General features: G+C 37.4%; 1 protein-coding gene across 1 annotated transcript in view; it reads left to right on the forward strand.

Moving 5' to 3' along the window:
- RECK (reversion-inducing-cysteine-rich protein with kazal motifs) overlaps window positions 1–15,056 on the forward strand; it is a 69,537-nt gene that overhangs the window by 2,269 nt on the left and 52,212 nt on the right. Inside the window, exons 2-5 of the mRNA XM_006886832.1 lie at window positions 8,941–8,999; window positions 10,028–10,102; window positions 12,663–12,699; window positions 14,718–14,803. Coding sequence (XP_006886894.1) covers window positions 8,941–8,999; window positions 10,028–10,102; window positions 12,663–12,699; window positions 14,718–14,803 — 257 coding nt within the window. The remainder of the gene's footprint in view (window positions 1–8,940; window positions 9,000–10,027; window positions 10,103–12,662; window positions 12,700–14,717; window positions 14,804–15,056) is intronic.

Genomic DNA, 15,056 nt, shown 5'->3' on the forward strand with positions numbered 1-15,056 from the left:
TGTTCTGTTAAATTTTGCTATTTTGACTGGGGTGAGATGATATCTCATAACTTTTTTAAAAGACAAAATACTTAAAGATGAGAGAGAATTGTATAAGGAAGTGAGATAAAGGTGGATAGATAACTGTAATTGTGTCCTAAGCTTAGCTATAAATTACCCCAGAAACGAGAGTGGAAAGGCTTGGCTAAATATGAATCCCCTGCTTTATATTATAACTTTTAAGTTGAAGATATTAAAGTACTTCTAAAATTACCCATGGATACTAAATTGTCCATTCACTTCCCACACTTATTTCTGTGGGAGGTTGTAGAATGTTAAGATCACTTAAACAAGTTACTTAGTAATCTTTTAATAATAATAATAAAACCTCCTCATGGAGTGAACTGGGAAACTAGCCAAGGTAGTACATATAGGGACCTCTGGTGGCTTAGTGGTATAAGGAGTTGTGCTACCAACTCAAAGGCTGGTAATTCAAATCCACCAGCTGCTCCAACGGAAACGGAAACAGATGGACAATCTCCTGTGTGGTTTTCAGATACTGTAAATCCACTGTTGTTGTTAAGTGCCATCAAGTCCCACTAGAAGCTATGAATTGTTGCAATTCCCTGACACATAACAGCTGTACATGTACACATTTAAATTAGTAAGCACTTGTTCACTGTTCAGTACATTTAGGGAAACTTTACATTGTATGCCCTTCTTAGAAACTCACAAACCAGATTGTTGTTGGGTGTCATCCAGTCAGCTTCCATTCCTGTGTACAGCAGAACAAAACAGCCTGATCCTCTGCCATCCTCCCAGTTGCTTCTGTGCTCGAGCTCATTTTTTTTTATTTTTTAAATTTTTATTTTTATTACTTTTTACATGTGTACCGTCAAATCGGATCTGACTGGTACAGGAGGAGATTGTCCCTCCTCCTTCAGCAGGGCATCTGGTGGATTTGAACCGCATACCTCTAGGATTGCAGTGCAGCTTCTTGCCTCTAGGCCACCAGAGCTCGCCTCGAGCTCATTTTTGTAACCACCGTGTCAGTCTGTCTCCTTGAAGATTAGATTCACAATAAAGGGCCCAAGAATTTCCAGAGTAAAGAAACTTCTAGGGGAATGAGTGCTAATGTCCGGAGTGTCTTTGGGAATGATGAAAATGCCCTAAAATTCAGTCAGTAGTGGTGATAGTTGCACCACTTTGCATATTCTGAAAACCCCTGAATCACACACTCTAAAGGGATGAATTGCATGACCTTCAATAAAATAATTTTAGACAAAAGAAAGTTACTTGTTTCCTTACAGAATTCACCCCACCCCACTTCTCTTCCTAACACTCAAAGCACACTTCAGAAAATACTGGGCTCTATGATTTCTAAAGCCTTTTCTAGCTCTAAAAGCCTGGGACAAAATATAGTTTGTATTGTTTAGTAAAAAGAAAAATTTCAAACTTGAGCTAAAAGTCTTCTCCTCTATGCTAAATTCTAGAAAGCATACATTGCCTGAGAAATATAATAGACAAAGGCTTCTACTGTGGACTTGTAGAAAGTACAGAAAATGTTCTTCAGACCTTTGACAAAAAGTTGAGAATACAGTATTAAATTGTGTTTCAATGAAGGCCTGACTTGTGTTCCTGCTCAGACGATCTTCTAATTCCTCTCTTCACCCATAACCGTAGCTGGCTGTTTCTGTGGTATAAGGCTTTACTGGTCACTTACCACTCCAAGCTTCCTTGATTTTGAAATTTTCATTCCCATTACTGAGGGTGGGGCACAGGGAGTGATAGGGTTTGTTGAAGAATTATTTCTTGTGAAATTTGACCATATACAGTAAAGTATATTTTCCATTCTTTCTCACAAGTGCACACTGTGCTTTCTAGGGCTCCCTGTGACAGATGTGATTGAATCACTGCTACTTTCTTGGGATCTGTGTATCCTGGTACCTTGATTGTTTCTATTTGAGATGTTTTGTTAAAGAACACGATAGGGGAAATAGTTATCATTAATGAGACATTAAAGGAGTTTGTAAAGGCCTACAATCCTAAAAAAAAAAAAGTTATGATTTTTAAGTTAGAGAAAGCAAATGTTTTTATCTGAAGGAAAATACAATCATGTGTTTCTTAATATCCATAATACAGTCTGTGAAATCAAATACTGATTTAGACATTGTGCAAACAATGTACTGTAGTTTGGTTCTTTTTCTTTAAGCATTTTGAACAAACTTGTCTTAGAAATGATCATCAACGAGTCCTGAAAGGAATTTGCTTTTGTGTTTTGTCTTTTGTCATTAACAATTTTTCCATGTCTGATATTGGCCATCTCATATTTTTCTTAGCCTCACAATTTTAGTGGAGCTGACCATCTAAAAGCTTGGGAAATTTTTTTTCTTTATTTTTGAGGATTGTCAAATATGATATGCCTATAACATAAGCAATAGCATTCACTTATTTTTCCAGCTTTGTGTTATTTCACCTTTTGCCATTTTCAGATTGATATTTCTCCTTTACCTTTTGCTGCTGTATCACCAAAACTTGTTTTGCCTTTGTTTTGCACAGTGCACTTCATGATAATATTTTCAAAAGAAAATTAGAGAGACAGTGCTACAATATCAAAGAGACACATAATAAATGAAATTGGAAGCTCGTGCCTATGCATAGGCATAAAGGGTAAACATTTTAGATAGAACTGTACGTACATAAGTTAGTGACATAGACATTTCTTAGAACTATCAAGACATGAGGTTTCACTCAAATCACAGTAAACTTTAAAAAAGATATATGTTATAAATGCTATATGTACTAGATGTATCGTGACATGCATAGCATAATTATTTATAAGAGACATGAAATACACGTTGTATGTCAGAAGCTATTGCATTCACTACATCCTAGTCCCCAACTAGAATTGCTGAACTCTATAACCATGTGGAACCATGGACATATATTTGGTTGATGTTAGATGTTATGTGGTGCATGATTGTAATAAGAAGCAGATTCTCTCTCCAGAGAAGTATTTTGGTCCACACTGTTAAATGAACTAGACTTGGTGAGAGACCAGATAATGACAGTCTTTTCTGGTATGCTGCTGAATTTCCCAAATCTGTAGGATTTAGGCAATCTTCATGAATCATACTTTTTTCTGTATGTCATTTGTAGAAGAAAGGGGAAATACTGAGAAGGAGATTTTTATGTTATTTTCTTGATTACCATAGAGTTGATGCTAACTCATGGTAACCCATGTGTTCAGAATAAGATTATCAGAACTTTGAACCTTTGGAAGCAGGTTGCCAGGCCTATCCTCCAACAGGCCTCAGGGTAGGTTCAAACAGCCAACCTTTTGACTAATAGACAAGAGCTTAATTAACCATTTATATTGTTTAGGGGCTCTTTTGTTATATATCACAAATATGCCTTTTTAAACATTGGAAGAGGAATTGCAGCATTTGTTTATCTAAATTTTTTTTAACTTTTTACTATTTTTTTTGTGTGTACCATCAAATCGGATCTGACTGGTTGGTATAGGAGGAGATTGCCCCTCTTTCTCCAGCGAGCATCTGGTGGATTTGAACCGTCCACCTCTGGAATTGCAGTTTAGCTTCTTGCCCCTAGGCCACCAGAGCTCCCTTTATAAATTATTTCTTGAATACCTACTGTTCTAGTTTCAGGGTTGCTACTCTCAAGCTTATATTCTAATGGAGAGGAGATAATAAATACAGTGTTTTCTCAGAATGTTAAGTATGCTAGGAAGAAATCAAAAGAGGTAATCTAGAATTGTATGAGAGAGGAAGTTCTTCTTTGGTATTGTTAGAAAATGACAGTCACTTTAAGATGTTTTTATTAACTTTTATTTAAAAATGAGATTTTATATCAGTAATGCCTTTGAGCTGTGGTGCTGGAGAAAAGTTTTGAATATACCATGGACTGCCAGGAGAGCAAACAAGTTCACTCTGGAGAGGGTGAAGCCAGGCAGCTCTTTGGAGGCAAGGATTCTGAGGCTTCATCTGACTTTGGGCATCCTTGGAGAGAGACATCATGCTTAGAAAAGGGGAGGGACAGAGAAAGAGAGGGATACCATCAATGAGATGGATTGATAACAGTGACTGGGGTAATGAGGGTAGGTGTGTCAGAGACAGTAAAGTTGGCAGAGGATAGAACAGGTTTCAGGGTTGTTATACATATGGGGTCACTGTGAGTTGCAAGTGACTTGATGGTCCGTAACAACACAATAAAGACAAAACTTATATATATATGAATGAAACATAATGTATATTAATTTCATATTCAAACCAATATAAAATAAATAAAGAAAAATAATTAAGACTAAATTTTTTTTTCCAGTTTTTTTTCCTAGTCCAAATTTAGCTTTCCCTTCAGTATTCTGTTTTGGGGTTTTTTTTTTAAATAAAATTATTATTTTATACTGGTTTACTTATAAGTACTCTGTTTTAGTAATTCTTGAGGGAGATTAACTAAAAGGAATCTTTATTTTCTTAAGAAAAGAAAACAAGAATGGTTTTTCATTAACCAAATTGAATTACAGCTTTTGGAAAGCTTCTGTGGCAAAGTCCCTATAATCTTCAAAGTCCTGTAATTCTATGAATGTTTCTTATTTTTAGATTAGGGTGTGTATTAGTTTTTTAAAAATACTGTTTGTTCTTAAATGTTGCATTTTTCTGCGTGTGACTGGAACACATGCTTCCTGCTTACTTGCCTAACTTTAGTACACACGTGGACAAAACCAGCATCCAGAGCTTGATGTTTGTAATTATTGAGTAATTCTGTGTGCATATTTCTAGTCTATACCACTCCTCAAATTTGGCACACATAACCTTAGTAACCACCTTTTGGCTTTTATAATCACAGACTGTATATATCTTGATTGAGGATAACATCTGTGCATTTTATTTTTATCATTTTAATACCAAGTTTTATTATGAACTGCTTCAATCTCTGCAGTTGCTTTTTATGAAAGTTAGAGTTAAAATTACTTTTGTTGAACATATTAGAGTAAAAATAAAGAAACAAGACATACTAGCATCCATTGTATTGTGTTGTAGAAAGCATTAGGTTTTGGTATTGAGGAGTAGACTGTTCTTGCTCTGTAAGAGTTAATGACCCAATTAATCCATTTTAATTGCCCTAAAAAAGATAAAGACCTTTAATTGCCACATTAATTGCACTTGAATACTCTCTTCCTCCCAGCTCCTAATCCTTAATGAAGGCATATGCATTGATGTATGCAGAGTGTTGTTAAAGGTCTAGTAAGTGTTTCAAAAGAAGAAAATATGTGCTAATATAATAATGACTGAGGTTAAGAATAATACCAAAACGTAAACTCATTGTCATCAAGTTGATTCCAGTCATGACAACCCTCCATTATATTTCCAAGGCTGTAGATCTTTATAGGAGGAGACTTCCTATCTTTCTCCCTCAGAGCAGCTGATGGATTCAAACCACTGGCCTTTGTGTTAGCAGCCCAATTCATTAGGATGCAGTGGAGTAGAGATTCCCTAGCCTGTTCATGAAGGTGAATAGTTTCCATGGGAGGAGGATGAAGGGAAATGTACAATTTCAGAGGAATGCTTGTTTAGGGGAGGGCAAGAGGGCTTGTCACCAGAAGATTTCTGGCTGGCCTCTTTAATCTAATTTTGTCAGAAAAAGGGTTTTGGGCACTAATATAAGGAAATACACCATAATGTCAAAACAACACATGTGTGGCAGGGTGATGGGACATTCTCTTTTTCAAGTTTTTCATACTATTTTAATAAGAAAAAAATAATTAAAATTTTTAACTTTTAGCATCACTCAACTATAAAGTTGACCTTTCCATTAAATACAAAAAATTAGGTTTTTCAATTTATATTTTTAATAAAATCATTATTGAGCTTTAATTATAGCATGTTTTATGTTTCTTTTCTAAACAGACATTTGTTCCAAGAAACTGTTTTTCAAAAATCCGTGAGACCAAATCAGACTTTTCTTTGCCTAATTGTTTACTTTTTGCCAAGTTTGTGTTTATTGGAACCATATGTTATCCTGAGTTATCTTTGCTTATGATCTCTTGGGTATTTTGCCCTCAGAGAACCTTTATATTAGAAGGTAGTAAAAAGTGACAACTTTTAGAGTACTTCAGACAAGCACATCAGAATTACAGACAAGAGTCTTTTTTCCTTGCCCATCCCCTCATACTAATGAAATAGTATGGTGTGACATTACCATGGAGGGAAAAATTAGGAGAAAGCCTCATGTGTGACCAAGCCCTCCCCTAATGTAGAATTTCTTAGAGCATAACTGTTGTTGTTATGTGCCATCGAGTAAACTGTGACTCAGAGTGACCAGTAAGTAGCTCTGAACTCTGCCTAAGCCAACTCATTGTCTCTGATGCTCCTATCCCTATCACCTCAGTTACTGTGTCAGTCCATCTCATTCAGGTTCTTCTCCTGCACTTGTCCCTCCATCCTTCCAAGCATGATGTCCTTCTCCAAAGACTAGTCCCTCCTGACAACATGCCCGAAGTATTTGAGATGGAGCTTCAAAATTCTTGCCTCCAAGGAACAACTTGGTTTCACCCTCTCCAGGACAGACTTGTCTGTTCTCTTGTCAGTCTTCTCCAGCACCACAACTCAAAAGCATCAGTTCTTCTGTCATCTTTAGTCATTGCCCAGCTCTCTGATGCATAGCAAATAATTGTAAAGACTATGGCCTGGATCAGGTCCCTCTTTGTCTCTAGACTCAACGTTATTGCCCTTCAGCACTCTGGAGAAGTCTCTCTGACAGAAGATTTTTGCACTGCAGTTTATCTTTTGATTGCCTGGCTGCTGGTACCAAGAGTATTGATTGTGGAACTGAGCAAGCAGACAGAAATCGTTAACAATCCCATTCTCTTCTCTATCGTGGTGCTGCCACTTGGCCCAGTGATGAGACTGTTTGCTTTCTTAGTTTATAACTACAGCCTTATAATTAAAGGACCTTTCTCCCTTCTGAAACTGAGTGACATTTTTATATATTCTTCAGAATTTTTAAGTTAAATGCTTAGGTCTTCCAGACTCTGTTCACATTGGCGTAGTATTAGAAAGTCAGCCTCACAGTAGTCTTTATGAAACCAAACTCTACTCATATGCCAATAATATAATAGATCCTGTTTTGTTGTGTAGAGAATTACTTTTCTGGTTTAAATTTAGAAGCCCTGTTGGTAAGATCTAAAGATAATTTCTTCTTTTATTCATTTATTTCTCCCTATACTAATCCTGTGTTGCCATCAGAAAACAATCTGCTTTTATCTAATTTGTGTGGGTTTCATTTGAAAAAAGGATTGTACTGGGGGAAAATTAACCATTGAACTGATCTAGGTGCCTGAACTAAAAAATGCTTTCTCTTCCCTGTCTCTTGATCTCCCAGCCCCAGACAGCTTCTGATCAGTGCAGCTATGTCTTTTTTTAGTCAGCCATTCTGCCAATATGGTAATATGCCCCTGCTGTGCGGGCCTAGCAGTTAGGGAGTTGTGCTGCCAACCCAAAGGTAAGTGGTTTGAATTTACTTTCTCCATGGGAGAAAGATAGGCAGTCTAGCCTCTAAAAACCTGTCAGAGGTTCAGCTCTGAGTTAGTTCCAACTCATTAACAATGAGAGAGAGAAGAAGGGAGGGAGAGAGAAAGGAAGATTATCTCTGTAAGGAGCTGTGCTGCTAACCATACAGGTGAAAGATGGCCAGTCTCTCTGTAAAGATTTACAGCTTTAGAAACCTGATGGAGGGTTGTCGTGAGCCAGATTCGGTTCAATGGCAGTAGACATCGGGGATTATCTTTATAATCAATTATTCATTCCCTCAATTCATAATTCTGCTTGGCGACTTTTTTGCTTTTCCCTAATTTGATCTTTCTCAAACTAACACTCTGAAATAGTAGTAAGTGGCCTTGAAAAAAGCATGTTGTGGCTCTGAGAAACCTCTTAGCTCTCTCTGGAAAAGTTGGTATGTATTAATATATTAAAGGCTTTGAGATGTACTAAGGAACTCTGGTGGCCTAGTGGGTTAAGAGCTCTGTTGCAACCCAAGGATGAGCAGTTCACATCCATGGGAGGAAGATGGGCAATCTCCTAGGTGATTTATAGCCTCTGAAAACCCACCCAGAGGGTCAGCTGTAAATCAGTTGTGACTCAGTAGCATATTTTTGACAAGAGTTCTGGTGACATAAAAAGGCTCTGCATTTCTGGAAATTGGAGCTCAATGGTGGCTCACTGGGAGAAAAAAGGGCAGCTGCCTCCTGTTAAACTCCTTTGAAACGCAACAGAGGACTGATTGCTGTGAATCAGAACTGACTCAACAGTAGTGAATTTTGCGAAGTCTGTGACAGAAAAAAAATTGATGTTTTTGTTGAAGAGTGCTGAATATCCTTTGTACTGCCAAAAGAGCAAACATATATATCTTAGAGAAAGTGCAGCCAGAGTTCCTGGAAGGCAAAGATTGTCAAGCTTCATCTCATATTTTGGACATGTTAGGACAGAGTAATCCTTGGAAAGGGATGTTGTGCTTGGAAAGGTGGACGGTCAGCAAAGGAGAGGAAGACCCTCAACAAGCTGGATTGATTCAGTGTGTGGTAATGGACTCAAATGTGTCCAGGATGATGAGGATGGCACAGGATAGGACAAAATTCAAGTCTGTTGTTCATAGGGTCACTGTGAGTTGTACTCCACTCAGCGGCACTTAACAACAACAATAAATAAGTTATTAACTTTGTTTAATCCTTAATTTCCCAGTTTATTTGAACATGAGAAACATTTTCTATTGAGACGTGGATATTAACATCTCATGAAACTGTTCCTTAGAACGATTTGGTGAATTGAAATTACTAGTAATTGATCTGTTGAACAAACTTAGTTTAGTTTGTATAACCACTGAGATGAACCAAATCATCTTGTGTATTTCACAGTGCGACAGCAAATATTTTTGTTTTGTCCGTAGGTGTATTGTGCTGTAATCATTCAAAGGATAACCAAATGTGCCGTGATGTATGTGAACAGGTAAGCTTGCATGCTGGCTAGAGACTATTTTTTATGTGATTGCTTGTGAAGATTTTTTAGATAAATCCGTCGGACAGCCCTTACTTAGCCAGGTGATCAGAGTTCACATTACCAGTAATCAGACAAATCACTATTGGCCTCCTGGCATAATGCATTGAAAGGTGTAATATCACTTATATAGGATTCCAGCCCAAAATGTGTAACATAAATCTTGGGAACAAACCCAGCTGAGAGGTATTCCTCAGAACAACAGCCTGTACTTACAGCGAACAACAGCCTATAATTCCAGCTCTTTTCAATTCAGAATTGTAGTTGTTGGTTTTGGAAGGGAAAATATAGTTACTAAATAACTGGAGTTAAATCATTTTTCATTGCCCTTAACATTCATGAACTTCATAGTCTTGACTATGTAGGTAACCATGACAATCTGTTTGATATATGTAAATATATGTAATGGCTTAAAATTTACTGAGCCATCAAATTTATAATTGCAGTAATTAGAGTCCTATTTGAAAGTGAACCACTTTGCCTGGTATGTGAACCATGTCAGTTCCTCAGCAACTGTGTCAAAATTAGCTTTGTCTTTTTTTTTTTTTTTAAAGTTATATGCTGTAATGCTTCTCACAAATTTGTTTTTCACCAGTATCATGGGTCAGTTTTCCTTGTCAAACGACTGAAAGCAGTTTTTTGAAACAGTTGAGAATAAATTTTTCCTCCCTTTGCTATTTTCCTCTTTCTCCCTCTCAGTTCTCTAACAAGTTGATAGCCTGATTTTTCTCCTTTTTTGGTCTTTAGAAAAGGGTTTATATCTACGGCATTTGAACTTTTTTGATTATTTGCCAAACCATCACTTAAAGAAATACCACTTTAGCTAAATTTAAATACTATACAGAAGCTTTCCATTTATACCACAGAACTGGAAAATATTCTTAACAACTAGTACATCTAGAGCATAAGTCTTAACTCTTCTCATTTCTTATGAAAAGAAATTTAATGCTGTAATTTATTTTTGTGTGTGTGTAAAATAGATTTTCTCCTCAAAAAGTGAATCCCGTCTAAAACATCTGTTGCAGCGAGCCCCAGATTATTGTCCGGAAACAATGGTAAGTCTTATGTAACTTATCTATGGAAGCTTTGTTTAAATGAGGCCATCTAATGAATTGCTTTTAGATTTAACAAAATTTTCAATGTTATTGAGGCTTATGATCAAAGTAAAATGTTAGACTTAACTGCATAATTTTTTTAAATCTTCCTACTAATTGTATACTGAATTTGATTTTGCAACTTCTGAGTTAGATGCCAGATAAGACAAGTGGAAGCCCAGAACCTTCCTGAGCCAAGATACCAAAAAACAAAGATAGCATACTGAGATTAATTTTGGAACCCTGAGTCAAAAAAGGAAAAGAAAGAAAATACTTCAAACATCTGCTAAAGGAGGAAACGGAATGAAAGCATCAAATAAAGAGATTGAGTACAGAATTATAAACAGTAAGGCATTCTGGCATCTACTCCAGCAACTGTCTGACAAAAAAGGTGCACTCTCCTCCTTTGTTCCCCACACCGTTCTGGGGAACAAAGGAGTGACCTTCCCACACTACCCCTATCCCCACCCCACCCTGGTTCCAGCTCCATCTGAGGCCAATTTCCTGCCATGTCTGGGCTGCAACCAGCCACTGAATTAGTGGACACTCCACCTCCGATTTGAATTTTTGCCTTTCACTAGGCATCCTTAGGAATACCTTGCTCATCACACGCCATAGTCTTATATGGAGCACTGTACTCTCTGTGGAGTATGTCATCTTTGGGCATGTCAGATTAGCAATGACTGTACCTTCCTACTAGCCATCTCTTCTTAAGAACCCTGGACTGGTGTGGACAACATACCTTAGCCAAGCAGCCTGTCCTAGGCTCCTGTGAGACTAGCAGAAACTCCAACCCATCCTAGGTGCCCCACTTGTCAACACACTGTAGACCCAAAAAGGTATTGTCTGTAGCCTTGCTTCTGTCTTAAGGTCTCAGCCACTTCTCAGGTGAAAAGAACTGTGACCTGACTGAGCACCATAACCCTAAATTTCTGTTGGACAGGCAGATAAACTGTCTCAGACCAGACACCTTGCCTCTACCCACCACAACAGTGCCAAGAACACCAATCCAGTGCCAACCCTCACTCTTCCAAGGCCTGTCTTTTTTTTTTCCCTTTAAATTTCCCATCACTTTTTAAAGTTGTGTTTACTTAGCACAGTATAGAGCAAGGTTTAGGGCTATTGTACATAGGGTCACTGTGAGTCACAGGCGACTCGACGGCACATAACAACAACAACATCATGATTTTAGTTTATCAGTCCAGTGATGAGGATTTTTTTTTTGTCTTTGTTGTTGAGATGCAATCCGTATTGAAGACCATAGTCTTTCGTCAAGAGCAAGCATTTCAAGTCCTCCTCTCTTTCAGCAAGCAAGGTTGTTACCTGCATAGTGAAAGATGGTGAGGCTTCATCTCACTTTTCTTTGGGCATTCTGCTGTTGTTTTTAGGTGCCATCAAGTCAAGTACAACTCAGTACAACAGATCTGAACCCTGTCCTATCCTGTCCCATCCTCACAATCTCTCACACACTCGAGCCTCTTGCTGCAGTGACTTCGTCAAGCCGTCTTGTTGATAATCCTGCTCTCCATCGCTGACCCCCTACCTTTCTCAGTGTAATGCGCTTCTCCAAGACATTACCTCTCGTGACAACATACCCAGAGTAGGTGAGATGAAGCTTTATCATTTTTGCCTCTGGAGACCCCTTCTGTTCTTTTGTCAGTCTGTGGAATATTCAGTAAGTACTCTTCTCCAACACCGCCGTTGAAAGGCATCATTTCTTCTGCCATCCTTATTCATTGTCCAGCTCTCAGATGCATAGACAGTAACTAAAAGACCATGGTCTGAACCATACGTACCTTATATCTCATACTAATATCATTGTTTCTCAATAATTTGGAGGGACCCCTGAATGCAGACTTTCCCAGAGCAATATGTCTCCTGACCTGATTGCTGGTGCCAAGTGTATTGATTGTGGAACAGAGGCTATTCCTTGGAAAGGGACAACATGCTTAGAAAGGTGCAGGATCAGTGATGGCGGGGAAGACACACTGTGTGATGGATTGTCATAGTACCTGCAGCAAAGAGCTCAGATGTGTCAGATGATGAAGATGGCACAAGATAGGACAGGGTTCAGATCTGTTCATAGGGTTGCTGTGAGTTGTACTTGACTAGATGACAAGAAATGCAGCAAAGCAAAAAACAGGGAATAAGTATAGCATCAGAGCTTCTAAATGGAGTGGAAGTCAAAGAAATTTCAAGAGAAACTGATCTGTTTTTTACTTGGGAATAAAATAGTGACTTACAGTGTAACCTCCAAGAAAAGTCATAAATCTCATCAAAATGAGAAAGGAAAATCATAAGGACTTAGAAAACACTAAAGCAACAGCAATGAAGGAAATTATAAGAAAATCCAGAAACAAAATTAATTCAGCACAAATAAATAGATGAAACAAAGAAACTATACAATGTATCCTAGAACTTTGATGATATAAACAAAACCATAGTCATATAATTACTATAGATACTGTTATATTTAGAAACTGATTATCTGTATTAAAAGTCCCGATGATTACTATTTTAGGTTGAAATTTGGAGTTGTATGAATTCATCTTTGCCAGGTAAGCAATAGGAGCTTAACATTTAGCATATTCTTTTTTTTTTTTTAGCATATTCTTATGTCATAGTTCCTATAAGCCAATGCCCACCATTCATTTTCTATCTTCTCCTTCCTTCCTTCCACTTCCCAAATTTTCAAATGTATAATTTATTCCCATTCACTCAGTTCTTTACTTTGTACTCTTATGTCATGTCTACCATTCTACTGAAACAGCTCTTTGAAAGATCACCAGGATATCTTGGTTCCTAGAGTAAGCCTCTTTTCTAGATCTTGTTCTTTATTGCTTTTCTGCCATACTTGATACTATTGACCACTGTCTCCTTGTGACTCCATCTTGGCTTCATCACCTCGTTATCTCTTATATTTTTCCTCTTAGTCCCATAAGAACTGTGCTTATTTTTGTTTGCCTTATCTTCTTCTTTCTCTCTCCATACTCACCTTGGAATCTCATTGTTTTCATTCGATCATTAACTTACCACCTCTGAGTAAATTAACTATTAGCTACAAAAAAATTTCCTGATTTCTAGATGTATCTCTGCCTCATTTTGTATCCAGGTGGCATCCAAAATACAAGTCCAAAATCAGACTTATAACTGCACCTTCTGCAACAATGAATGAATGAATGGAAACCCTAAATCTCTGTAAACTTTCATTAAAATGAATTTAAAAGAAAACCCTGCACCGTCTGTGAATGGCGTTAAACTAAAACACTCAAGTTATCTTTGATTATTGTTTTTGTTGAAGGTTTGATTGGGTTTACTCTCTAAGTCCCATTGACTTCACTTTTGTAAAACTTTGTATCTGCTCTACTCCTGATTCAAGCCTTTATTAGTACAGTATTGGAACTGATTATAAAATAACCCTGTAGCTGGTGGTTCAGTGTGTCATATTTGTCCTCCCCACACTCTTCAAAAAGAATACCTCAGTGGGTATTAACTCCCATTAAAACAGATCTCTTTCTTGCCAAGATGTAATCTCTATAATGGGATAAATCATATTTTATCCATTTCCTAGGTTACATACCTTCTAGAGTGCCTTGCATCTGGTAGGCATATAGCAGGGACTTAGTAAATGTAAGTCCTTATTGAATAATATTTTCTTAGAGCCCCTGATTATTCAGAACCAGCAATATGCCGACTTTGGTAAAAAAAAAAAAAGTTCACAGAGTTTATGACCTACATTGATTCCACTCAAATTCTTTTGAAAATGTGAAGAATTCTGAATAGCAAGCAATAAATATTTAGAAGAAAGTAGGTACACAGAAAATATTTAGAGAAAACTATACGAAACAGAAGGAGCCTTTATGACATAGTATGTAACATATCTGGCTCCTATCCCAAAGATTAATGGTTCAAATCTACTAGTCCTGTGTAGGAAAAAGATGGACAGGCTACTCTGTACATATTTACAGCTTCAGAAACCCAGTGAAGAATTGCTGTCATTCAGAATCGATTCAGCGGCAGAGTTTGATTTGGTTTTGAATATCCTCAGCACAAGAAGGCCCTAGTGGTGTAGTGACTTGCGTCCTGGGCTCTAACCCAGAGGTTGGAGGTTTGAGTCCATCAGTGACTTCTTGGGAGAAAGATGGACAGTCTCCTCCTATAAAGATATATAGCTTGGAAACCTGGTGAAGTGGTGCCATGCGTCACACTCAATTCAATGACAGTGAGTTGAGTTTGTTTTTTTAAATATATAAATATATTCAGCACCGGAGCATTGGTGACATTGGGATTAGCAGGGAATTTGTTGACTTTCATACTCTTAAAATACATAAGACTAAAGCAGCTTATACTGTATCGTATTTTAAAAGATGTTTTATAATTGGAATTGAAGAGGACACTGACTACATTGGGCATAAAGGTGAGGGAAAGGGTTTACTAATATTTTTACCCTGCTGCCCAAGTTAGTAATTATGTAGACAGCTGCTTTTACTTTTAGTGGTATTCAGGAACCTGTTTGGCATGCTATTTGTGTTTATCAGTATGTGTGACCAACAGTATTGACTATTTTGTTTTTAAGGTGTCTTTAAGAAGTCTGACAGCTGGGTTGGCTTAGGCTGCTGTGAACTGGCTATTGCCTCAGAGTGTCGTCAGGCATGCAAGCAGGTAACATTGGACAGTTAGACTCAAGCAGAATGGAGTGTAGGTGGGATTGTAACTGTGCATCTGTCCTAGGCGTTATCCATTTCATAGCTTTGAAGAGATGACTGATCACAAAAGCAGCAAATTTAATTTTTCTTATACAGATAATTTCCTTTTAGATTTTGCTTTTCCAGTTATGGCTGCTAGCTACATATAAGACTCTTAGCTTTTTCTCATTATTTCTTCTATCTACCATACAAAGAAAGGGTTGTAAGAA

Source organism: Elephantulus edwardii, unplaced genomic scaffold, assembly GCF_000299155.1.
Source record: "Elephantulus edwardii isolate Elephantulus edwardi_28Jun2011 unplaced genomic scaffold, EleEdw1.0 scaffold00052, whole genome shotgun sequence".
Taxonomy (NCBI): domain Eukaryota; kingdom Metazoa; phylum Chordata; class Mammalia; order Macroscelidea; family Macroscelididae; genus Elephantulus; species Elephantulus edwardii.